This window comes from Oryx dammah, unplaced genomic scaffold, assembly GCF_014754425.2.
Source record: "Oryx dammah isolate SB20612 unplaced genomic scaffold, SCBI_Odam_1.1 HiC_scaffold_12, whole genome shotgun sequence".
Classification (NCBI taxonomy): Eukaryota; Metazoa; Chordata; class Mammalia; order Artiodactyla; family Bovidae; genus Oryx; species Oryx dammah.
The window spans coordinates 63,397,317-63,424,119 of record NW_024070196.1 but is presented as its reverse complement, the minus strand read 5'-3'; the positions used below and the strand labels follow the sequence as shown (position 1 = coordinate 63,424,119).

The following is a 26,803-nucleotide window of genomic DNA, read 5'->3' as shown; positions in this document are numbered from 1 at the left end:
TGGTTGTTATTTAAGAAAAACTGGAACTAGATAAAAACTGAAAATTCTGAGAATGCCCATGTTGATCAAATCAGGGGTTCCCAAAATATGGGCCCTGTGCTGGGTGATACCCAAGGTAATATAAATGGAGAGTGGGGTGGATACAGCAAGAGTAATATAAATGGAGAGTGGGGTGGATACAGCAAAAGAATCTCTTTGTGAAAAAAAGATTCCCCTAAGTTTCCTTTTGATTCTTTAATCATATCTCAGTCTTACTTATGTGCTAACAAGTCCCTAACACCTCTCCTCTCTGTCTGTCTCTTAAGCACAGAGGCTTCGTGCCTCCCGCCTTGGTAAACCATCAATTTAGCTACTTTTTACTGTATAGTCGTCCCTCAGGATCTGTGGGGGATGGGTTTTAGGAGCCCCTGCAGACACCACAATCCTTGGATGCTCAAGTCCATTATATAAATGGTGCTGTGTTTGCACATAACCTACACATGTGTGTACGTACATGCTCAGTGCTGTCTGACTCTTTGCAGGCCCATGGACTATAGCTCACCAGGCTCCTCTGTCCACGGTATTTTTCAGGCAAGAATACTGGAGTGGGTTGCCATTTCCTCCTCCAGGGGATCTTCCTGACCCAGGGATTGAATCCTGGACTCCTGAATTGCCTCTTTACCCCTGAGCCACCTGGAAATCCCACATATCCTCGTGTATACTTCAAATCATCTCTGGATTACTTATAATACCAAATACAATGTAAGTGCTGTGTAAAGAATTGTAACTACCATGTAAATGCTATGTAAATAGTTGCCAAAGCAATTTCAAGTTTTCTTTTTAGAACTTCCTGGAATTTTTTTTTTTCTATTATCTTCCGTCTATAGTTGGCTGAATCCTTGAGTGAAGCCTGCGGCTAGGGAGGGCTGACCATATTTATCTTTAAAAGCGACTTCTGTCTATGGTCTGCAATTACAGTTCTTCCTTAAAGCAGTTATACAAAGTTTCCTTTTAAAAGACATTTATCTGTCCTACTGTATGGCACAGGCAATTACATTCAGTGTCCTGGGATAAACCATAACAAAAAGAAGATAAAAAGAATGTATACATATATACATATGTGTATAAATATATCAAAAGAATATAAGAAAAGAATATAAAAAGAATGTATACATATATATGTATAATTGAGTCACTTTGCTATACAGCAGAAATTAACACAGCATTGTAAATCAACTATACTTCAATTTTTAAGAAATTATCAGAGTAAAAAGTGAGTCAAATAAAAGAACACTAAGCAAACAATAGTACAGGGGATACTTGAATAACACAGAGGCCAGGAAAATGATGCTCAGTTTTGCAAATGTTGCCCAAGACGGAAGAGTTGTCATTGCATCGAGTTCAAACAAAACCCCAAACAGGGTGCAGATGAGGGGGACCCAAGCATGAACAAATAGCTCTTACCATATAAACCACAGCAACAAGGTTGTCCATCTAAAATGGGGTGTGAAAAGGTCCCTCATTTTGCCTCGGTCTTCCTGTTTCAAGACAAAGAATGCCCTTTACTCTCCGCCCCTGCAGATGTGTGGGCCGTGGCCATGCGCCTACCCCAGAAGGACATATCCACCCCCCCAAAAAAAATAATACTTGCTGCCAGGTGCCCTGGAACACAGGGAGACCCCTGCGGCAGCCGCTCCTTTCCAAAGAGAAGCCCCCCACTGGAGCGTCCAGTCTTGTCACTTTCGCTTTGCAACACACATTGGAAATCACTGTATACTTTCTCCATCCAGAGCATCTTCACACAGAAGGGAGCGGGGAGAACGCAGTCTCTCCCCAAAGGCAACTAAGCGAGCCTCCTGCCCCCCAGGCTCTTTGGGAGGCCCCCTGCCCCACCCCTGTGCTTCCCAAAGCAAGTCTGGGGTATGTCCTTGGCTTCCACGCTGTCAGACCCTGCCTAATACTTCCTCTTGAGCTGGTGAAATCCTATTCAGTTCTTTTCACCCAATATAGAAACAATCAGAAATATAATTTTATTTTTAAAAATAATTTCCTCGTAAGCTCTGTTGTTTGCTTAACGGTATTTGTGATGTTTCTATAAGCTACAGGGTTGATTCTTAAGGGCAGGGACTACAGCCTTCAAATCTGGCTCCTTTTTCCCCCCTTGCACCTGGAGTAGGTGCTCAGCTGTTTGTACTGCAGTGGAGACCCTGATGGTGTTGCCATGGGGAGCGATGCACCATCCATTAAGGATGTCTACACGAGCACGGTGTAGTGCCCCAGATATAAGTCTATCACGGCACTTCCTAATGTGGTTTTATTGTTGAGCAACCACACCTGCTAATCAGACTTCCTGAGTGCTCAAAGATAAAATCGAAGCAGGAGTAGTTACATGACCCACGAGGGGACATTATATGACATTTCTCTGCTGCTGCTGCTGCTGCTGCTAAGTCACTTCAGTCGTGTCCGACTCTGTGCGACCCCATAGACGGCAGCCCACCAGGCTCCCCTATCCCTGGGATTCTCCAGGCAAGAATACTGGAGTGGGTTGCCATTGCCTTCTCCAATGCATGAAAGTGAAAAGTGAAAGTGAAGTCACTCAGTCGTGTCTGACTCCTAGTGACCCCACGGACTGCAGCCTACCACACTCCTCCGTCCATGGGATTTTCCAGGCAAGAGTACTGGAGTGGGGTGCCATTGCCTTCTCCGATAATATTTCGCTAGTCACTGGCTAAATGCTCCAGGTGGCACTTTTAAGACTTGGCAATGAAAATACACAGATTGAAGTTGCCAAGTTCCCCTTGTGGGTCCTGTCCACTGCACCCCCACCCTCTCAAGTACACAAGCTCCCCAGCTCGCGTGGCAACACGTGCGGTCTGTCCGCCTGGCACTGACCTGTCTGGAAATGATGAGTTTCCCCAGAGGCATAGGAGCTCCGTTTTCCGTGGCTATTCTCTTTAAGGTGGCGATGGCCTTCTCCTGGTTCCCGGACAGCACATCATACCTCGCACTCTCTGGCAGCCACTATGGGGACAGGAGACCGAGATGTGGCCGGTGGGGGTGGAACAGAACCCTTGGTCCCAACCATACGCTCTCACCTGTGTGTGAAGTCCTTAAGGCCAGAGGCTCTGGGGCCAGAAGCCTGGCTTCAAGTCCTGGTGCTGCCATTGATTATAATGGTTTTGTGACCTTAAACAATAATTTGACCTCTCTGTGCCTCCATTTCCTCATCCATCAAATGGGGATAATAATAGATCCCCCCCTCTTAGGATTGTTAACAGGATTAGATGGGATTATCCTAAGTGCTCAGCACAGTGCTAGGAATGGTTGATATAGCTGCCATTGTGGTTGTTGCTATGACTATAATTTGGTGCTTCTGAGTTCCAGGTGACAGCTGAATTAAGACTGCTGTGAAAATATAAAAAGTTTCACCTCTCAACACCATCATCATCATCACCTCTACCTCTCAGGAAACTACACCTTACCTGTGTTTAGCATCATCTTGCAAACTCAATCTAAGAGATAGAAAGAAACCAGAAATACCTTTAGGCCTAATAGAGTCCCAACCTCATGTGACTAGATAAAGGTATCTCCATAAAACAAAGAAACAGTCATCTGTGAAATAAGAGCGTATGAGACTTGGAGTTGGAAGATCTGGTTCAAGTGATTTCTGTTGCTTATTAGTTGTGTGCCTTTTGACAAGTCAGTCAACCTCTCTTGGCCTCAGTTTCCTCATCAGTAAAATGAGAATGTAGCAGAGATTAAAATTCATGCTTCCCTTTCCATAATATAGAGTTGTCTTCAGATATGGCTACCCAGCCAGAAACTACATTTCCCAGCACCTCTTGCACCTAGGCAAGGCCACGTGACATGGTTTCACCAATGGCATATAAGCAGAATATTCCTGGCCAAGTTAGGCCCTCATCAGCAAAGAATCCACCTGCTGTTGCAGGAGACATGGGTTTCGCCTCTGGGTCAGGAAGAGCCCTTGGAGAAGGAAATGGCAACCCTCCAGTATTTTTGCCCAGAAAATCCCATGGATGGAGGAGCCTGGCAGGCTACAGTCCATGGGGTTGCAAAGAGCTGGACATGACTTGGTGACGAAACGACAATAGAAGATTACAAAGCCCTACACAATAGCAGAGCTACAAGCTGAAAGGAAGCTGGGCCCAGGATCACACTTGTCAAACAGAAGCAGCCATTCTGGACTGTTCTGTGAATGAGAAATAAACTCCTAGTGTGTTAAGTTACTGAATTTGTAGGCTTTTCTTGTTACAAAAGCATCCAGCCATGCTTGAAGCCAGATATTTAAAATTCTATCATATGGGTTGAATTGGGTTTTTGTCACTTGCAACTGAAGAATGCCAGCTATTCTGAACACACTCCCCTTAAGGGTAGATCCTGCATGGGGGGATGGGGCAAGAGATCTCCCAGCCCCTTGATACCTCCCTCAAGGACATCCCAGCAGAGTCTGTCTGGAGGAAACCTGACGCCCTATATCGGGCCTACCCCTGGCCCTGTTCCTTTGTCTTGTTTCCTGATCAAAAGAAATAATCTTAAACGTGGCTTTGGTGCCCTCCTCCACACCCTCCCCACCAAAATACAGTGAATGGCAAGAGACCAAAAGCAAAGGCTGAGGTCCCTTAAAGGATACCTACAAAACACAAGACCCCAAAGAGGAGGAGCGGGACAGCTGAGAGGATGAGCAGCCAGCGCCAGCCCAGGCTGGGCATCACAAACACAGCCAGGACGACCTCGAACACTGTCCCGATGGCCCAGAATACCTGGCAGAGGAGAATGGGGGTCAGTCACGGTGCAGCTTTGGTTAACACAGCGTGCAATTCCAGGGCCACTGTAGACAAGGTTATCCATGTGGGTGAGAGGATCCTTGAGGTCAGGAAAGTAAGAATGGCCGTCCCTTTTCCTGTGGTCCATATGGGTGGGCCAGGGCCTCCACGTTTTCCAACTCCTGAGGGTGCCACCCACACTGTAGAATATTTGCATGGCACCCACTGGAGTGTGCACCGTGGCAGCTCTGGTTATGGAGATCAAAACAATCAATGCTGTGTGAGGTCAACAGAGAAGTGGACACATTGGTTTTTGTCTACTGTAATTCACCTCCCTTGTCCAAGAGTGTGCCGGTCTCCTTCATCAGAACTGCCACTCCCCTGTGGAGCTGAACATCTGTCTGCTTCTCTGAGTCACTCCATGCTTTCCCACCTTGCTCTTTGTATGGACCTCATCCACAGACTCCTCGTCCTCTGGCTTTCCATTGGGTGCAGCCAATGGGGGAACCCCATAGGAGATGACAGGAAAGACAGACCAGGGTGTTTATTCCACCAGGATGGGCATGGGCTGGCTGCACCCTTCAACTGAAGGTCCTCAGAAAGGACAGGGAGCAGGCAATGAGGGCCACTCAGAGTTCAGAATCATCAGCAGATGCATTTCAGTATTTGAACTGGTTCATCCATACCAGCGCCAGCTGACCACCACCCCTGATTGGTCAGGGGTAGACACAGTCAGGACGGTTGGGCAGTGGCATCAATGTGATCAATACTATCATGTGAAAAAAAAATACCGTCATGTGGTCATGGTGATTAGGGAGGATTCTGACTCGGTGTCCAGCAGGGACAAATAAATAATATTTCCACTGCACGGAGGAGGGCCATTAAGCAGTTGCAAATTTGTCCTGAGGGCTTCCAGGTCGTAGTTGGAAAATGGGTCATAGGACCCTGGCAGAGGGAGGGCTTGAGAGGGACTGACTGGTCCAGGAGAGTTTTAAGGCAGTCTGCTGGCCACAGAGGTGGCCGTGAATGGGGATCTCACATACGACACGAGTGAGTCTGGATACAAACAGAGGTAATGAATGGTGACGGGTGAAGGGCAGGAGTTTGGTCCACTCAAGCTACACTATTCAAAACCTACTCTCGGATAAAAGTCATTTCTAGTTCAAGAAGGACATTCTACCTGCCTGCCACCAGGTTTTTTTTTTTTTCAGGGATGGTAGACTGATTTTGCTTGTTGTTGGAGGAATTTATCCATATTGCAAAACCACCATGCTGAAATCAACATAACTGATTCATTTTAATTCTTGCATATTGTATTTTTCTTAAACTCCACTTTCTTCATCCTGTGGCTCAAGACACAGGAAATCTGCCCAGAGACTGAATATTCTTCAGACTCCCAGACCATCCTCCTTACCTCAATCAGCAAAATACACTTAGCTCTGGCTTTCATGGGAAGGAACTCAGCATACAGTGTAACCCTGGGAAAGCAAAAGAGAGAAAGGGAATTAATGTCAGGGCTGAGTGGGAAGATTGCCCTGGTTTTCTGGATTTTCTTCAGCCAAAGAAAAAAGTCAATGTCATTTAGTCTTACTTCTCAGTGTATTTCAGTAAGTCTCTCCCTGTTTGGGTGTCTCTCTCTCTTTGATCTCTCCGTCTCTCTGCTTGGAACCCTAGCTGAGACCATATTCAAGAATATTGAACCCAGCACTTCTTTGGCGGTCCAGTAGGTTAGACTCCATGCTTCCACTGCTGGGGGCATGGGTTCAGTCCCTGGTGAGGGGACTAAGATCCTGCATGCCACATGACCAAAAAAAAAAATCTCTGTGTCCTGTTTTTATCGAATATATAAATAGTATTTCTGTGCTATTTTAATAGTGTTTCCATGCTATTTATCCTCTTACACACATATATTCCACCATATTCATGGGCCATATTTTCCTTAACAATAGCTACCTTTTACTGAGGACCTACTATATGCCAAATGTTTTCCTAGATGATCTACATGAATTATCTCCCTCAATAAACGACAAACATGGAGAACCAACAGGGTAGGTAATTATAATTCCCAGTGCGTGTGTGTGTGTGTGTGTGTGTGTGTGTGTATCTTTAGCTCCTATTTTCATCTCTGTATCTGCGTCGAGTGAGTGAAGACTCTTTGAGACTGTATAGTCCATGGAATTCTCCAGGCCAGAATACTGGAGTGGGTAGCTGTTGCATCCTCCAGGGGATCTTCCCAATCCAGCGATCAAACCCAGGTCTCCTGCACTGTGGGCAGATTCTTTACCAGCTGAGCTACCAGGGAAGCCCAAGAATACTGAAGTGGGTAGTCTATCCCTTCTCCAGTGGATGTTCCTGACCCAGGAATTGAACCAGGGTCTCCTGCATTGCAGGTGGATTCTTTACCAACTGAGCTACCGGGGAAGCCGGTCAGATAAGTTGTTACTTGACTAGGATCACATAGCTAGTAAATTAGCAAGTAGAAGAGCCATACTTTTAATCCAGGTCTGTCTATATTATGCACCCCTTCATTCACTTCCCTATTTAGGTGGTTTCAGAATTATAAACAACACTTCAACAAGCATCTTTTATCTTAAATCTTTGTTCGCATGTGTTTTCCTTAGGATGGATTCTTATAGCAGAACTTGAGTCAAAGGGTATGCATATTTTAAGGCTCTTGATAAATATCACCAAAGTGGTTCCCAAAAATGTTGTTCCAATTTATATTCCTACAAGTACCTCTCTCAACACAAACCATTAGGAGTTTCATTAACTCAGCTTTGAGAATGGAGACCAATTGCCAGCATTGAAAAAGATGACAGTGATTATCCCGAATGACTTTGAAATTTTATTAATATTCTCCAAATGGTGTTCCTGTATTATTTTTAAAAATCAATAATACTGAAATAAGAAGTGTGATTGCGTTTTTCTCCACCAAATTAAAGTCAAGTTACTAACCATGAAAAAATGTGCTATAGTATATTCTGAGGACAAAGCTAATCCTTAGATGTCAAGGATTTGTTTGGACATGCTATAATGAATTTAGAGCATACAGCCTTTTTATTTTAAAGTGGTGCATGGATGCATTCTCATTGTAAATAATCTAGCAATATGCAAGAATACAAAGTATCTGAAGAATCTTCCTCTTCCTCCTTACCCCTGCTTCCATTCCCCTGCCCCAAAGCCATGACTAATAGCTGTTTGCTTTGCAAACTTCCAGCCCCTTCTCTATGTAAATGAACATATAAATTTAAAACTGAACAGACATTTTTCCAAAGAGGACATAACAGATGGTAACAGGCACATGAAAAGATATTCAACATCACAAATCATCAGGGAAATGCAAGTCGAAACCACCATGAGATATCACCCCGCACCTGTCAGAATGGTCATTATCAAAAAGGCAGCAAATAACAAGCACTGAGGAGGATGCGGAGAGAAAAGAACCCGCATTGGTGGGAATGTAAATCGGTGCAGTCACCATGGAAAACATTATGGGGCTGCCTCAAAAATTAAAAAGAGAACTATCATATGATCCAGCAATTCCACTCCTGGGTATTCATCTGAAAAAATGAAAACACTGATTCAAAAAGATACATGCACCTCCATGTCCACCACAGCACTATTTACAATAGCCAAGGTTCAGAAGCAACCTGAGTCCGACAGCAGACAAACGGATAAAGAAGATGTGGCTGCCGCTGCTGCTAGGTCGCTTCAGTCATGTCCGACCCTGTGCAACCGCACAGATGGCAGCCCACCAGGCTCCCCCGTCCCTGGGATTCTCCAGGCAAGAACACTGGAGTGGGTTGCCATTGCCTTCTCCAATGCAGGAAAGTGAAAAGGGAAAGTGAAGTCGCTCAGTCGTGTCTGACTCTTCGCGACCCCATTGACTGCAGCCTACCAGGCTCCTCCGTCCATGGGATTTTCCAGACAAGAGTACTGGAGTGGGGTGCCGTTGCCTTCTCCGAAGATGTGGCTATAAACATATATATATACACATACACACATACGTTTATATATACACAATATTAACCACTAAAAAAGAATTAAATCTTGTCATTTGCAACAACATGGATGAGCCTAGAGAGTATTGGACTAAGAGAAGTAAGTCAGAGAAAGACAAATGCTGTGTGATTTCACTTATATGTGAAATCTCAAAAACAGAACAAATAAACAAACATAGCAAGCAGAAACAGAGTCGCAGATACAGAGAACAGACAGGTGGTTGCGGGGGGCCAGGGCGAAAGCGACAACCAGGTGACAGACATGAAGAGGTAAAAACTTCCAGCTGCAAGTAAATGAGTCATGGGTGTGAAATGCACGCTGTGGGATCTACACGCTGGAATTAATTACATAATAATAGTAGTAATTGGGCTTTCCATGGGGGCACTAGTGGCAAAGAATCCGCCTGCCAATGCAGGAGATGGCAGAGATGTGGGTTTGATCCCTGGGTTAGGAAGACCTCCTGGAAGAGGAAATGATTACCCGCTCCAGTATTCTTGCCTGGAAAATTCCATAGACAGAGGAGCCTGGTGGGCTACCGTCCATGGAGCAACAAAGTCAGACACGACTAAGCACAATAGTAATAATAAATTTATCCATGACACCTTTTTTCTTCCCTTCCCTTCTCCTTCCCACACATGCAGTGTATGGCCAGTGTTCCATTCATACACATGGCCCCATTCTTACCACTTCCGGCTATGCCAGTCCCACTCGCAACTGTCAGCACCTGTAAGTCTTCCCTGAGTGCTTTCCCTGGTCGTTAAAGCTTGCTTTGCCAACCCATGTGGTAGACCAGAAGTGCCAAGGAATTTGAACTTCCCAGGAGCAGCTCTCAACAAACGACAGTTCACTTGTCTCTTAAACAGGACAATCTGGAGAAAGTGTTGCAGTCTCTCAGAGGAAAGTCCTTGCTCCTGAGTGCCTATGTCAGGATCTGCTCCTGATAAGACAGTTTGGAAGTCTTTCCATAATAATCTATATCGATCTACCAGATTATTTTTTAACAGCTGCAATCCTATTGATGAACTTAGATTGTTTTCAATTTCTTGTTTTTGTAGCCTATGCCACAAGGAGCATCTCTTCCTGTAATTGTGCCCCACATCTGGCCATTATTTACAGCAGTTCATTATGAAAAAGAGTAATTTGGGATTCATTCAAAGTAGGGGGATTATTGCAATCATGTTAAAGAGTCAAAGAACGAGCAATGAAATTAGCAACGCCAAGAAGCAAATGATACAGACCTGAGTAAATCCCCTCTGCGAGTAATTGCATTTTTGGCACTTGGCAGTTAGAAATTTGCCATTTGGATCACACGCTTGGAGAGAAATAACCTGGGATCTCCATCTGGAATTTCTGCTTGGTCTTTGGGGAAAGAGCAGTGTCAAGGTCAGATGTGTGAGCAAGCTGATTCTAGACAACAAATCTGAAGAAACTTCTGAGGCAGGGCTCAAGGTAGAACAGATGGGCAGCTACCTGGGGTATTTGTCTTTAAGAGTGGCTAAAACACTCTGTCACTCTTAAAGACAAATATAGGATGCCAGGTAAGGCAGGCTTCCAGCTCATAGGTAAGTAGTGTTTCTGCTGAGATACACGGCGCCCTCTACTGGAAATAATAAACCATCTCCCCGGGTGCTAGCCTGCGTCTTCTATATTTTTTCGTGAGGCAGGATGTGACTGGTGATGGAAGTAAACTTCGATGCTGTAAAGAACAGTATTGCATAGGAACCTGGAATGTTAGGGCCATGAATCAAGGCAAATTGGAAATGGTCAATTTACCTTGAGATGGCAAGAGGAATCAGTGATCTAAAATGGACTGGAATGGGTGAATTTAACTCAGATGACCATTATATCTACTACTGTGGGCAAGAATCCCTTAAAAGAAATGGAGTAGCCCTCATAGTCAACAAAGAGTCCAAAATGCAGTACTTGGATGCAGTCTCAGAAATGACGGAATGATCTCTGTTCGTTTCCAAGGCAAACCATTTAGTATCACAGTAATCCAAATCTATGCCCCAACAAGTAATGCTGAAGAAGCTGAAGTTGAACAGTTCTATGAAGACCTACAAGACCTTCTAGAACTAACACCCCAAAAAGATGTCCTTTTCATTATAGGGGACTGGAATGCAAAAGTAGGAAGTCAAGAGATACCTGGAGTAACAGGCAAATTCGGCCTTGGAGTACAAAATGAATCAGGGCAAAGGCTAACAGAGTTTTGCCAAGAGAACGCACTGGTCATAGCAAACACCCTCTTCCGATAACACAAGAGAAGACTCTACACATGGACATCACCAGATGGTCAACACCGAAATCAGATTGATTATCTTCTTTGCAGCCAAAGATGGAGACGCTCTTATACAGTCAGCAAAAACAAGACTGGAGCTGACTGTGGCTCAGATCATCAACTCCTTATTGCCAAATTCAGACTTAAATTGAAAAAGGAGGGAAAACCACTAGACCATTCAGGTATGACCTAAATCAAATCCCTTATGATTATACACTGGAAGTGACAAATAGATTCAAGGGATTACATCTGATAGACAGAGTGCCTGAAGAACTATGGACAGATGTTCCTGACACTGTACAAGAGGCAGGGATCAAGAACATCCCCAAGAAAAAGAAATGCAAAAAGGCAAAATGGCTGTCTGAGGAGGCCTTACAAATAGGTGAGAAAAGAAGAGAAGCAAAAAGCAAAGGAGAAAAGGAAAGATATACCCATTTGAATTCAGAGTTCCAAATATCAGGGAGAGATAAGAAAGCCTTCCTTAGTGATCAATGCAAAGAAACAGAGGAAAAGAATAGAATGGGAAAGACTAGAGATCTCTTAAAGAAAATTAGAGATACCAAGGGAACATTTCATGCAAAGATGGGCACAATAAAGGACAGAAATGGTATGGACCTAAAAGAAGCAGAAGATATTAAGAAGAGGTGGCAAAAATACATAGAACAACTATACAAAAAAGATCTTCATGACCCAGACAACCATGATGGTGTGATCACTCACCCAGAGCCAGACATCCTGGAATGCGAAGTCAAGTGGGCCTTAGAAAGCATCACTATGAACAAAGCTAGTGGAGGTGATAGAATTCCAGTTGAGCTATTTCAAATCCTGAAAGATGATGCTGTGAAAGTGCTGCACTCAATATGCCAGCAAATCTGGAAAACTCAGCAGTGGCCACAGGACTGGAAAAGGTCAGTTTTCATTCCAATTCCAAAGAAGGGAATGCCAAAAAAAGTTCAAACTACCACACAATGGCACTCATTTCACAAGCTAGCAAAGTAATGCTCAAAATTCTCCAAGCTAGTCTTCAACAGTACATGAACTGAGAACTTCCAGGTGTTCAAGCTGGATTTAGAAAAGGCAGAGGAACCAGAGATCAAATTGCCAACATCCGTTGGATCATAGAAAAAGCAAGAGAATTCCAGAAAAACATCTACTTCTGCTTCATTGACTATACTAAAGCCTTTGACTGTGTGGATCATGAAAAACTGGAAAATTCTTAAAGAGATAGGAATACCAGACCACCTTACCTGCCTCCTGAGAAATCTGTATGCAGGTCAAGAAGCAATAGTTAGAACTGGAACTGGTTCCAAATCAGGAAAGGAGTACTTCAAGACTGTATATTGTTACCCTGCTTATTTAACTTATATGCAGAGTACATTGTGTGAAATGCTGGACTGGATGAAACACAAGTTGGAATCAAGATTGCCAGGAGAAATATCAGTAACCTCAGATATGCAGATGACACCACCCTTACGGCAGAAAATGAAGAAGAACTAAACAGTCTCTTGATGAAAGTGAGAGAGTAAAAAAGTTGGCTTAAAACTCAACATTCAGAAAACTAAGATCATGGCATCTGGTCTCATCACTTCGTGGCAAATAAATGAGGAAACAATGGAAGCAGTGACATACTTTATTTTGGGGGGGCTCCAAAATCACTGCAGATGGTGACTGCAGCCATGAAATTAAAAGACACGTGCTCCTTAGAAGAAAAGCTATGACCAACCTAGACAGCATGTTAAAAAGCAGAGACATTACTATGCTGACAAAGGTCCATCTAGTCAAAGCTATGGTTTTTCCAGTAGTCATGTATGGATGTGAGAGTTGGACCATAAAGAAAGCTGAGCACCAAAGAATTGGTGCTTTTGAACTGTGGTGTTGGAGAAGACTCTTGAGAGTCCCCTGGACTGCAAGGAGACCCAACCAGTCCATCCTAAAGGAAATCAGTCCTGAATATTCATTGGAAGGACTGATGCTGAAGCTGTAACTCCAATACTTTGGCCACTTGATGCGAAGAACTGACTTATTGGAAAAGACCCTGATGCTGGGAAAGATTGAAGGTGGGAGGAGAAGGGGACAATAGAGGATGAGATGGTTGGATGGCTGGTCCATCACTGACTGGATGGACATGAGTCTGAGCAAGCTCTGGGAGTTGGTGATGGATGGGGAAGCCTGGTGTGCTGCAGTCCATGGGATAGTAAAGAGTTGGATACAACTGAGCGACTGAACTTAGTTACTTACTGTGTGCAGCTATTTTTGCCTGGAAAATTCCATGGACAGAGGAGCCTGGAGGTCTACAGTCCATGGGGTCTTAAAGAGTCAGACACGACTGAGTGACTGAGCAATTAGAGGTGGTTATTTTTTGGGGTTCCTATGTGCATTTTTCTAAAGTTTCTAAAACAAAAATGTATTGTTTACTGCCTTTCCTCTTCACATCAGTATTTAAAACACTGAATCACCCCCTTCTCAGGCTCAGTGGATGGCCCTGTGCAAGAAAGTGGAAAGTGAACAAATAATTCTTTCTTCAGCCTCCCAACATCAAGCCCTAAGAGAACAATCCATGTTGCTTTGCTTTTCTTTCTATTAAAATAGATCTTCCCACATCCAACTTTTCTTATTTAGACACTATTTAGTTTTCATTTAGTGTTAGCTAGAAATATCACTTCTCTTTTCTGGAACATAGACATGCCTTTGAGATTTATTTCTACTCATTAGCACTTAAGCCTGTTTAAAAATTAAGCAAAACAAAAACTTTAAAATGTCAACACCGCCAAAAAAATGAACACTCTAAAACTACTACTGGATTCCACTATCCTATCACTTAATTTTCATTGTAAAATAAACTGCTTAGTGGCCTAAATGAATAAACATTCATTATTTCCCCCCAAAATGTATTGTTTGTAATGATAAAGTTACATTTAACTCTTTTGCTTGGATTAAAGTCTCTTCCTTCTTGTGGCTATGTAAATTGGTATAGCCACTATGGAGAACAGTATGGAGTCTCCCTACAAAACTAAAAATCGAGTTATCATATGATCCTGTAATACCACTCTGGGGCATATATTCAGAGAAAACCATTCTCTGGAAAGACAATACACCTCAGTGTTGACTGAAGCACTGTTCACAATAGCTAAGACATGGAAATAACCTAACTGTTCATCAACAAAGAAATGGATCAAGAAGATGTGGTATATTTATACAACAGACTATTACTCAACCACAAACAAAGAATGAAATAATGTCATATGCAGCAAAAGGAACAGACCTAGAGATTACCATACTAAGTGGAGTAAGCCAGAGGGAGAAAGATAAATACCGTATGATATCGCTTATATGTGGAAACTAGAAAAAAGGTACAAGTGAACTTATATAATACGAAACAGAAATAGACCCAGAGACAGAAAAGAAACTTCTGGTTACCGAAGAGGGAGGCGGGGGAGAGGCTTAGGGAACAGAGATGAGTCAGTTATGGCCATGCTGGCCTAGCCAGTGCCCGGCCAACTCGCCAGCTGACAAAAGACACAAGAGTAAGTCTTGCAGAGGTGAGAGCCACCAAAAGACCAAACTGCAGAATCATGGGTTAAATCCATTGTCATTTTAAGCCATATGTATTGGAGTAGTTTGTTACAAAGCAAAAGGCAACTACATTCCACTTAATAACCACCTGTCCTTGGCAAATCCCTCCGGATCTCTCAGCCTCAGTTTTCTTATCTGTTAAATGGGGATGGTAGGGTTGTTCGATGGACAAGAAGAGGTAGTGTGAAGAGAGGGCTTGGCGTGGCTCCCGATGCTAGGAAGCACTCCACTCATTATTATCAGCATCACTACCAATGTTACTGTCATTGTTATTATCATCAAGGACCCATGTGAACACCTTCTTTGGGGGAAGCAAGAAAATTAACAAGAAATAAAGGGAGAGGAGTTAGAAAGGCAAAAACTAGGGCAGAGGGATGGGCTCATTATTAACAATATAATTTCTATATGAATTGATGGATGTCAGCTAAACATACTGTGTTAATCATTTGCGAGATACAGAAGTCATTATGCTGCATGTCTTAAACAGTTGTTTTGTTTAGTGGCTAAGTTACGTCCGACTCTTTTGCGACTCCATGGACTATAGCCCACCAGGCTCCTCTGTCCATGGGATTTCCCAAGCAAGAATACTGGAGTGGGTTGCCATTTCCTTCTCCAGGGGATTTTTGCAACCCAGGGATTAAAGCCACCTGGCAAGCCCACAGCTTATAAGTGCTGTATGTCAATTCCATCTCAACAAAACTAAGAGAAAAACATCTTTTCAATTAAAAAAAATGTAATAATATAATTTGCATTTATACTAAATACAGAGTATATTATAAGGATTTCTGATTGTTGAACTTTTAAAAAATAATATAGCAAAATCTTCCTCACTTGATTTTGTGAAGTGGCACAACTGGGTAAAGTCCTTCTAGAGGAATGGAAACTCTTAGTTACATTTAATTACACAAAAATATTTTCAACTAAATGTTTCCAAATAATGAACTTAGGGGAGCCATTTTTATAACTAGTAACAGCTTTGCATAACTAAGGCGTGATTATTTCATGTAAATAGCTGGCATGAAAGTGCTTGGGAATCAAGTGAGTCTCCTGGATGGCTAAAATGTTTCTTCTGTAACTTTTTTTTTTGACCTCGCCATGCATAATACAGGATCTTAGCTCCCCAGCCAGGGATCGAACCAGTATCCCCTGTGGTGGAAGTGCAGTCTTAAACCCTGGACCTCTAGGGAAGACCCTCTTCTGTAATTTTGTGTGTGGTTTTTATTTGCCCTCCTTTTGCTAACCATGTGATCTTACACATGCTACTGCTAAAAAGCCTCAGTTTCCTTACCTGGAGAATGGAGGTCGTCATATCTACGCCCTAAGGTTTTGCAAGTTTAGAATGGTCATGTGTTTGGAATGTAGGAATAGCTCAATAAACAGACAGAAATGCTACTGCAGCATTAAATAAATGAACAGCTAAATGGGGAGGCATGACATTTGGGAAGTGGGGGAAGGGAGCAGACAGGCCAACATGGAACCGTCAAGATATCCGGTAAGGGTTAAAGGCCCTCCCAGCTGCTCTGTGTCCTTAATTTTATTCCCTTGGTGTCCTGTCCTCCCTGGCTGAAGATCTCTTCCCTTTGCAGTTTCTGGAGGTGGTTTTTTCTCTCCTCCAGTGACTCAGCCATTGGAATCTCATTGGCTTACAGCCTTCCACGGGTTCCTGAGAATTTGTTTTGCTGATAGCACCTTTTTCTTGCTTTCCAGCACCATTCGAGATTTATTTCTTATACCTTCTGTATTACTTCCAGAAAATGTGGAAGATGACCCAGAAAAGAGCACTTCTCTTGGCACCATCTTCAACAAGAATCACTGGGGGTGTTCATAAGCCCCGGTTCCTTTCCCTGCCCTCCTATGGCCAGAAAATCCAGGGCGGGGATGTGAGGAGGCTGGACCTACTGCCATCTCCCCAAGCATCCCTGGGAGAGGAATATCACGTGTTCCTCTGTGAGTCCATCCCTTCCAGCCACGAGAGGGAAACAGTCCCAAAGTCAATGAATGGCTCACGAACGGGGCTGGAACAGCAGGAATTCCTGGAGTTGGGCCAGAGGTGGAACAGACTGACCACAAGCCCCTGTCAGCCCAGGTTAACAGGCTTAGCGTAATGGCCTCTGCTTTAAGCTCCAGTGGTTCTTAAGCTCATCCCCGATCCAGGAGTCCATGTCCAATACCTACTCTGCACAGCCCTGGAGGATCAATGATGAATAATAACCCAGGGAAGGGCTGAGCGGAACTGAGAGCCTCTAAGTGGGAGAAAGGGCTTCCCAGGAGGTGCTAGTGCTAAAGAACCTGCCTGCCAATCCAGGAGATGTAAGAGAAGAGGTTCAGCCCCTGGGTTGGGAAGATCCCTTGGAGAGGACACAGCAACCCACTCCAGTATTCTTGCCTGGAGAATCCCATGGACAGGGGAGCCTGGCGGGCTATAGTCCATAGGGTCGCAAAGAGTCATGACTGAAGCGACCTAGCACACACACACACGCAAGCACATTGGAAGGGTCCAGGGGAGGGACTGTAACAGATGTATCGCCTGGATTCCCCCTTCAGGGCTGAGGCACACACTCCTGTTGGGGGCCAGCGTGAGGAACTCCGCCCATGGCAAAGGTCATGAGGAAGGAAGCTTGGCATACGCAAAGGCGTGATCAAGCCTCAGGAAAGCCCCTGTTCCCAAGCATCTACTCCCAAAACCAGAGTACTTTACGGGGAGCTCTCCCCCATAACCATTTCTCTCAGAGGAGTTAACTTGCAGCTCCAGTTAATAAAAATTCCTGGGCGTGACAAGAGTGTTTCAGCTTACGAACTCTGAAGGTTCTCTGGCCTGCCTGATCAGGCTCGTCCGGCCGCATGTGATTGTTTACAGCCTCCCAACTGTGAGAGGCACGGGATGTTTTAAAACTTTCTAAATACAGACTCTTTTGAGAAGTTAGAAGATCATTAGTATAGTATTAGTAGGTTGATTAGGAATTATATTGGTGAAGGGTTTTTTCATTTGTCCTGCCAATAATTACTGCTAATTCCCTGCTCTGGGTGTGACAAGGATGTCTCAGGTCAAACCTCTCTGCTGACAGACTAGCTTGTGTGACAGCCTCTCAGCCATAAACAGCACAGAGAGTTTGGAGTATTAGCATAGGGCTTTTTTCATTGATGAGTCAATGATTGCCATCAGGCCTCCATATCCTTAGGCACCTGGGAATATATTAATAAATGTATTTGGAATATAGAAAAGGAAATATAGTGGGTTTTGATGTTAGCAATACTAGACTTTTGAGTTAATGAATCTTCTCTTTTGTTATAGATCACTGTACTTTGTTATAAATCACTATGCTATGTAAAAATGTAACTTTATCACTATCTTAGGACAAAATAGATCTTAAGGGGAACACTGGTGAACAGTTTACATTTGTTGAGCCAATATTTGCTGCTAAATCTCCATATTCCTGCCCTTATAATGAATATAACTAGCATATAGGAGAAATAAGTATTAACCTTTAAGATTAATCATGTTAAACCTTAGGTTAAGTAAATTCCTTTCTTGATTGTAACTCACTACACCCTCACCCTATAGGAATGCAGCTTTATCTGGAGGGTGGCACCTGATTTAAGAAAAAATCACCCCTGGAAAAATAAGTTTTCTGGTTAACTGACTGGTATCAGAAAGGGCCATAAAATGTCAGCAGACCTCATGGCCAGAAGATGATGAAGCTCATAAGACCTTTGTATAATTTTATATGAAGCACCTGATTGTGACAAGGGTCAGGTCTGCTGACCCCTGTGTGACTCTGTATTCATCCCTATGTATAACAAAAAGGTATATAAACAAACCTGAAAAATAAAGAAATCGGATCAGTTTCTGGAAAGACTGATTCCCCCATGTCGTTTCTTTCTTGCTCCCCACTTTCCTGGCTGAATTCCCATCTGAAATGTGGGGACTCACCAAGCCTGCTGATTCTGCCTGGGCTTCTGAGATCGGACCGGGGAGGCGTCAGTGCCTCCTCTCCTTCGGGAGAATGGAAAGACGCCTGTGGCCTACGTAGGTGGTGATTGGTATTCCATGTAAACCAGTTATTCAGCCTCTTTTCTCCACTAATTCTCCTACTACACTATCTGTTTCTAATCTCCCTCTATATCTGTAATTAAATAAGTTTTTTCTAGGAAGCCGACTCCGTCCCCACCTTCGAATTACCCTGGATCCACCGGGGCTAGACCCCGGCACAGTCCCTCTGGCACGACCAGGAATGTTGCCTGCTAAGAGCTCAGGGTTGAGCCCCTTGCAGGAACTGCCTTGGCCTAAAGCAGCTAACTTCCCCCAAGGTCATGCTCCCTCCTTGAGGGCAGCCCACATCCAAGGTGGCTGATGTGAACAAACAAAGGTCCAGCCCCCATCCTCAGTATGGGACATCTAAAGGGCCATCCCAGCTTCTGAACCCTAAGGATCAGCTGAGGCCCCTATCAGCTGTTACAATCACATTGCAACTTAGCTTCTCCCTCTGCCCAGCCCTGTTTTCCTGACTCCTTTACAGGTGCTGATCTTCATGGCCTCTTGCACACATATCTCGATTTCTGTCTGCTTCCCAGGATGTCAGCCTGAAACAGGGACCATATCTGTTTGGCTCACTGCTGTACTCCCAGTACCTACCACTGGCCTGTGTCACAACCGGAGCTCAAGAAAATACCGGTTGAGGGGATTCCTTGGTGGTCCAGTGGTTAACACTTGGGCTTTCACTGCTGTAAACGTGGGTTTGATCCCTGGGAGGGGAACTAAGATCCCACAAGCTATGTGGTACGGGGGCAGGAGGGGGGTGGAGAAAATTGGTTGAATGAATGAATAAAACTAAAAAGAAACTCCCTGGTCCTAAATTACTGCAACCGGATTCCTTACTTCCAGCCTAGCCAACCCATCACTGCCAGGTTAATTCTTTTAAAGTACCTCTCCTGCTTGAAATCTTTCAGTGGCTTACCACTCATCTGCAGACAATCCCTTTGACCTGACATTCAAGACCTTGTATGAGCTTGCCCTAGTCTATCGGAGCTTCCTAAACGGCTCAGTGGTAAAGAATCTGCCTACCAAGCTGGAGGTATGGGTCGTTCTCTGGGTGGGGAAGAATCCCTGGGGTAGGAAATGGGAACCCACTCCAATATTCTTGCCTGGGAAATCCCACGGACAGAGGAGCCTGGCAGGCTACAGTCCACGGGGTCGCAAAGAGTCAGAAACGACTTAACGACTAAACGGCAGCAGCCACATGGTCTATGTGGCCCATCTCAGGGTTCTCGATTCTCACATTTCTCAGCCTAACAAGCTAACTGAACGGGACCACTAGCCTTCCTCAGACTCAGCTATGGCTTCCTCTTTTTCACGAAATTCCCTTCTTATGAGATATCCTATATATTCCCCATCTCCTTGGGTCTCTAAATCCTTTTAATTGTTCATAGCAAGGCAGTGGAAATCAATGGTTAGAGCCCAGGCTCTGGAGATAAGAGGGTGTGGGTTCCGATTGCAACCCTACCTCTTGTAACTATGTCATCTGGGCAAGTTACCTCCCCTCTCTGTAACCTTAGTTTCTTTATCTACAAAATAGAATTAATAATAGAATCCACCTCATAGGGAAATTGGGGAGATTAAATGAGACAGTCTGGGCAAACTGCTTAGAACAGCATCTGCCCCTTAATATTGGCTATTAATCACCATCCTTTAGAGTGGGGTCAACACGTTTTTGACAAAGGTGTGGACAGTAAATACTTCAGGTTTGCAGGCCAAGAGTTTCTACTGAGACTACTCAACTCTGTTGCTGAAGCACCAAAACAGGCGTAGATAATACGTCAGTGCATAGTGTGGCTGTATTCCAATAAAACTTTATTTAGAGATCCAGTTGGCAGTTCAGATTTGGTCCAGCTGCCACAAGCTGCCAATCTCTGCTTCAGAATTCCCCAGTCTCCCAGGAAACAGTGATATCTTATTACAATGCTGACTACTCTCAGTATCTTAATAACAGTAACAATAAAATAACACATAACTTACAAAATAATTAGCCCCACCCCCTTCCCTGATAGTTCGGTTGGTAAAGAATCTGCCTGCAATGCAGGAGACCCTGGTTCGATTCCTGGGTCAGGAAGATCTGCTGGAGAAGGGATAGGCTACCCACTCCAGTATTCTTGGGCTTCCCTTGTGGCTCAGCCGGTAAAGAATCTGCCTGCAATATGGAAGACATGGGTGCAGTCCCTGGGTTGGGAAGATCTCCTGGAGAAGGGAAAGACTTCCCACTCCAGTACTCTGGCCTGGAGAATGCCATGGACTGTACAGTCCAAGGGGTCACAAAGAGTTGGACACGATTGAGTGACTTCCCCTTTCACTTTGACTTCCTGCCTTGTGGTCAAGTTAGAAACAGGTAAAAGGGAGCAGGCAGGGTAGTTCAAAGCATGGATGTTACAGGCGGACAGATTCCAGGTCTTAGTCCCAGCTGTACCCTGTGTGACTTGGGCAAATGATTTCACCTGCTGAGCCTCAGTTTTCTCAGCTGTAAAATGGGAATTGCACTAATTCAATACCCCCGCACATCTTCTGGGGCTGCTGCACCATGTCCAAGAGAAATGTCCCGTCAATGCCAGATCTACCGTTTTGACTATCATTTCACATCTATGTCTTTCCAGCTATCATGGTGCTTTTGCTGTTGTTAATCATTGCAGTACTGGCAGTAACACTCTTCTCTGGCTCCATCAGAGTCCCTGGGTAGCAGCAGCCCTAGTGTATGTACCATCTTTGCATCCTTCTGAGCCCATGAACTAACTGCCTGGCTGCCTGGCTGGGTGGCCAGAGCTGGGTCTTTACTTACGACTGGGGGACCCCTCCGATCCCGAAGCCCACCAGGCCCCGGAGCACCAGGATCCAGCTGTACACGGGCGCAAACGCGCTGAGGATGCCATAGTACAGGGTCCAGAGCACGCTGATCTTCAGTCCCTGCGGAGAAGGGAGACCAGTCACAGGGCTTCTCAGCATCTCCAGGTCACACGCCCCTGCACGTGTTGTCGCGGTAATGGGTAATCCACATAGCCAAAGGGATGCCAGGTGTTCTCTGGGTGGTGGTGCCAACTCTGAGGGGGAGTGTGGGAAAACTGTGAGGTGTCCTTAGCAGTCCCAGTGATTGGCAGTTAATGGACAGGTCCCAGGGACTTTCCTGGTGGTCCAGTGCTTAAGACTCTGTACTTCCACTTTAGGAGGTATGGGGTTCAATTCCTGGTCGGAGAACTAAGATCTCACATGCTGTGTGGTGCAGCCAAGATTTTTTTTAATAGACAGGTCCTAGAGATGCTAGATGTCCCACAGCACATGAGACATGAAGACTTACCTCACACAAGCTTGAATCGAACTTCCCACCAGATATTAAACCTTGCATTGCTAACTGTTTATGACTGTCTGCACTTAGACCTTCTTTCTGGTTTACATATAAACAGGATTTGGGAAGGTGGGTCACACCTTCCAAAAGAATTCCTGCCGGTAATTTTTCAGGAAAGCAACTTTTAGATAAATCAAAGTAAGATACGCTTTGTTGTATCTGGAATTTTACAGAATTATCTTTTCAGAAACCCATGTTGCCAGTGGAAAAGCTATGTGTGATATTTGAGTGACTGAGTGTGAATACAGCATCCATCTGCATTTATGGGACTTCTATGTGTATCTATGAATAGATCTGAATCTTATTTCGAAATGTCAGATATATAAAGAAAAAGCATCAGGATTTCATTAAATCCAAACTTATTTATAATTGGGGTGAATATGAACTCCTTTCAGGATCTAGGCAGAGTAGTATGTGAGTATTTGCATATCGAAAGGAAATTTATTAATTACTTCTTTTAAAAATGTTCTTTGTGGCCTAGTTAAGATATTATAACTGATTTCTTTTTAAAAGCTGTGTAAGTGGGAATTCCCTGAGGGCTCAATGGTAAAGAATCCGCCTGCCAATGCAGGAGGCACAGGTTTGACGCCTGATCCAGGAAGATCCCACATGCCATGGAGCAATTAATTCTGGGCACCACAACTATTGCCTGTGCTCTAGAGCCTGGGAGCCACAATCACTGAGCCCACAGCCACAATTACTGAAGGCCAAACACTCTAGAGCCCGTGCTCTGCAACAAGAGAGGCCACTGCAACGAGAAGCCTGTGCACTCCAGCTGGAGAGTAGCCCCTGCTTGCTGCAACTAGAGAAAAGCCTGTGTAGCGACAAAGAGCCAGCACAGCCAAAAAAAATTAATTAAATTGAAAAACTGTATACATGACCAGGCTACTTTATCCTGGAAATTATTTCTGGATTATTGGGGGCACTACAAACATTTTATAATTTTTTTTTTAAATAAAGGAGACATTGTAGGGATTCCCTGGCAATTCAGCAGTTAGGACCTGGTGCTTTCTCTGCTGTGGCCTGGGTTTTCAATCCTTGATCTCGAAGCTAAAATCCCACAAGCCACACGGCATGGCTGGGGGGAAAAAAAAAATAAGATGTTGTATTTTATGGGGTTGAGAATCACCTGCTGCTAAGTCGCTTCAGTCGTGTCTGACTCTGTGAAACCCCATAGTCGGCAGCCCACCAGGCTCCACTGTCCCTGGGATTCTCCAGGCAAGTACACTGGAGTGGGTTGCCATTTCCTTCTCCAATGCAGGAAAGTGAAAAGTGAAAGTGAAGTCGCTTGGTCATGTCCGACTCTTTGCGACCCAACGGACTGCAGCGTACCAGGCTCCTCCATCCATGGGATTTTTCAGGCAAGAGTACTGGAATGGGGTGCCATTGCCTTCTCCTAGGAACACAAAATTGCAGGAGAAACCTGGCATATATTCCTGGAGTGTTAATTACACCTAGAGATGAAGAAAAAAATTAAGGGCGAATGTAATTGAAAATGGCATTTTTTTATAACACAACCAACACCAAAAGTGTTCTGGAGTAGAATGCAAATGTAAAATGAATATTAGACCTGCCACGTGAGGTCTGGGCGGACTACCCTGTCAGGGAGTGTTTAACAGGAGGATTTCTACGTGCTGTTTCTCATAAGTCCTTTGCTCTTTATCAAGTGGAGCAGCAAGCTGCTCCCAGGAACTGAGCTCATTATGTGAGACAGGCTTGAATCTCCTTTAGTAAACATTCTCTTTATGACAAAACTGCTTAGTCTCGATCCCCTTTCTTGAGATATGGATTGTCTCTTGGCCTTGTGACCATTATTAATCCCTTGTTCCCTTGGTAACGGTTGCTGTATATTTGGTTTTCTGATCTTCATCATTGTCGAAAGAAATTGCTTGTACAACAGCCTATATGTACTCACAGAAAGATTATTAAAGCACCTTTGCTCCATCAGAGCTTGGGTCCCCGTGTCTTTCTGTCTTTCTTTCTTTCTCTCTCTCTCTGGCTAATTCTCTGGAGCATAGAAACCCATCGTGCTCACTCTCCTGCCCGGGCTTCCAAGACCCCCTTGGGAAGGCGCCCTGTGCCTTCGTCAGCGATGCAAGCCCTGTATCAAGGGCTTTACTGGTCCTCTAAGAAAACCAGGGAACATCAGCCCGTTTCACTGTCTTACCATCGACTCCGGACCGCCAGGTCCCAGTCTGTTAAAGAACCCCAACACTGCCCTTTGCAGCCCCCTTCCTAGATCTGCAGGATTGAGATTCCCCCTCTGTCCACCGCCCTCTCTGCACCCCCCTACCTCTCAACCCTTGCTTCAGGGAGAAAGTGTGAGATATTCTAATTTTAGCTTTAAAATGAAAATGAATTAAAAGAGACTAGAGAGGGAATTTGGAAGTCTACCACACATGACGTCAGTCTTTTGGAAAATGATTTTAGGTTGTAGAGAGCATGTTTTAAATGACTTTGCACCACTTTGCAAGAGTGTGATTAACTTTTCATTTCAATCTTCACTCTTCTGATTATGCTTAAAAGGAAGTGTCTGTGGGATGCTGGTCTGTCTTAACACCATTTAAAAAATTTTATTTTATATTGGAGTCTAGCTAATTTACAAGGTTGTGAGAGTTTCAGGTGGACAGCAAGGGGACTCAGTCACACATAGACATGTGTCCTTTCTCCCCCAAACCCCGCTCCCATCCATTCTGCCACATAACATCGAGCAGAGTTCCTTGTGCTACACAGTAGGACTTTGTTGCTTATCTATTTAAAATACAGAAGTGTGTACATGTCCATCCCAAACCCTCTAAGTATCCCTCACCCCCCGCATCCTTCCACCCTGGTAACCATCTTTAACATCTTTTCAAACATCCACTAATCTTATTCTTTAACAGAGAGAGCAATGAGGCAACCATAACAGCTAGAATTTCATAACATTGTTTTCCTTGTATTTATTTTTGCAGGTATTTCTTACTTAGGGCAATTGCTATTGATTTCCCATTTAAGACTCTAAATCAAGTTTCCTTGTCAAAAAACATGCATCTGAGGATTTTTTTAATATTGATATAAAGAAAGATATTAAGTACATAAGAGAATATGTGGGGCAGGAATGATTAAAGTCTAGGAAGATCTGGATCTATTGCAATAAACAATAATAAATAAAAAAGCAACCTTTCCGCTCCCCTTTCTAAACCCAGGGCTACACAACTAAACAACAACAAGGATACTGGTACCCGCCATAGGCTTAGTTCCTTTCTTTCAATTTGACCTAACTTACTAGGGACTGTCTTTTTTTTTTAATTGAAGAATAATTGCTTTACATAATTTTTTTGGTTTCTGCCAAACATCAACATGAATCAGCCATAGGTATGCATATGTCCCGAACCTGAGAAGTCTTGAATCAGAAATAAGACATCATTAGTGGCTGCTGCTGCTGCTGCTAAGTCACTTCAGTTATGTCCGACTCTGTGTGACCCCACAGACGAGAGCCCACCAGGCTCCCCTGTCCCTGGGATTCTCCAGGCAAGAACACTGGAGTGGGTTGCCATTTCCTTCTCCAATGCATGAAAGTGAAAAGTGAAAGTGAAGTCGCTCAGTCATGTCCGACTCTCTACAACCCCATGGACTGCAGCCCACCAGGCTCCTCCATCCATGGGATTTTCCAGGCAACAGAGAACTCAAATTATGGGCTTCCCTTGTAGCTCAGCTGGTAAAGAATCCACCTGCACTGCAGGAGACCCTGGTTCAGCTCCTGGGTGGTTAAGATCCACTGGTGAAGGAGGGATAGGCTGCCCACTCCAGTATTCTTGGGCTTCCCTGCTGGCTCAGCTGGTAAAGAATCCCCCTGCAATGCGAGAGACCTGGGTTTGATCCCTGGGTTGGGAAGATCCCTTGGAGAAGGGAAAGGCTACCTGCTCCAGTATTCTGGCCTGGAGAATTCCATGGACTGTATATCCATGGGGTCGAAAAGAGTCAGACACGACTGAGCGACTTTCACTTTCAGCGGCAGAGGAAATAAAAGAACAGAAGGAAAACAAAGCAGGAGAAGAGTGGGGAGAGAGGAGGGCGCCCAGACTGACACATGGGAGCTATACTTCTCTCCCGGGGCTGCCTGGCAGCCATGCTGCCCTGCTGAGGTCACCGGATGCCCTCATGCCAGGCAGCAAAGACAAGCAGGCTGACTGGTCCTGTCGGGTCACAGCAGAGTGCAGCTGGCCCTGCATTTGCCCGCTGATGCCAGCGCTTTCCAGTTGCCCAGAGAACAAGGACTCAGCAGCCATTTGGAGGGGCTGTCATGGCATTGCAAAGGCGTGAGCGCTGCCAGCAAGCCCCATCCAAGCACCGCTCAGGGCCTCTGTGGAACTGTCCTCTGGGTTCTCATTAACTGCACTTGTCGCTCTGCCTAACATCTGTTCTGCCTTCTAGATTGCTACCCCTCCCCCTTTCCTTCCCTCCTTCCTTCCCTATTTATTCAGCAGCCACTGTATACCTGGCTCTGGAGATGGAATGCGTAGACATTAGGCACTCACTAATTTGCTCATTCACTTCACAATAAGCAGGTATTGAATGCCTGCAGTATGCCAGACCCTTAGGGATTCTGATCACATACTATTCATTCATTCAATTCACAGGTACTGAACACCTGCTGTGCGCGCCCCACTAGAGGTACTGACATGTATCACGCATTCACTCACTCACTGGTTCACTGTGCGTGGACTGAGCACCTCTTGTGGGCCTGGCATTCATCCTTTCACCCTGCACATATTGATGGCCTGCTGGCTGCTAAACACTTGGTTTTATCCTGCACCACAGTA

At 44.6% G+C, this 26,803-nt stretch overlaps 1 protein-coding gene across 1 annotated transcript in view; it reads right to left on the bottom strand.

Moving 5' to 3' along the window:
* Positions 1–26,803, bottom strand: part of LOC120871189 (SV2 related protein) — a 72,395-nt gene that overhangs the window by 12,798 nt on the left and 32,794 nt on the right. Inside the window, exons 6-10 of the mRNA XM_040250936.1 lie at positions 21,441–21,565; positions 6,178–6,241; positions 4,635–4,760; positions 2,872–3,000; positions 1,444–1,517 (exon numbers count right to left, since the gene is read on the bottom strand). Coding sequence (XP_040106870.1) covers positions 1,444–1,517; positions 2,872–3,000; positions 4,635–4,760; positions 6,178–6,241; positions 21,441–21,565 — 518 coding nt within the window. The remainder of the gene's footprint in view (positions 1–1,443; positions 1,518–2,871; positions 3,001–4,634; positions 4,761–6,177; positions 6,242–21,440; positions 21,566–26,803) is intronic.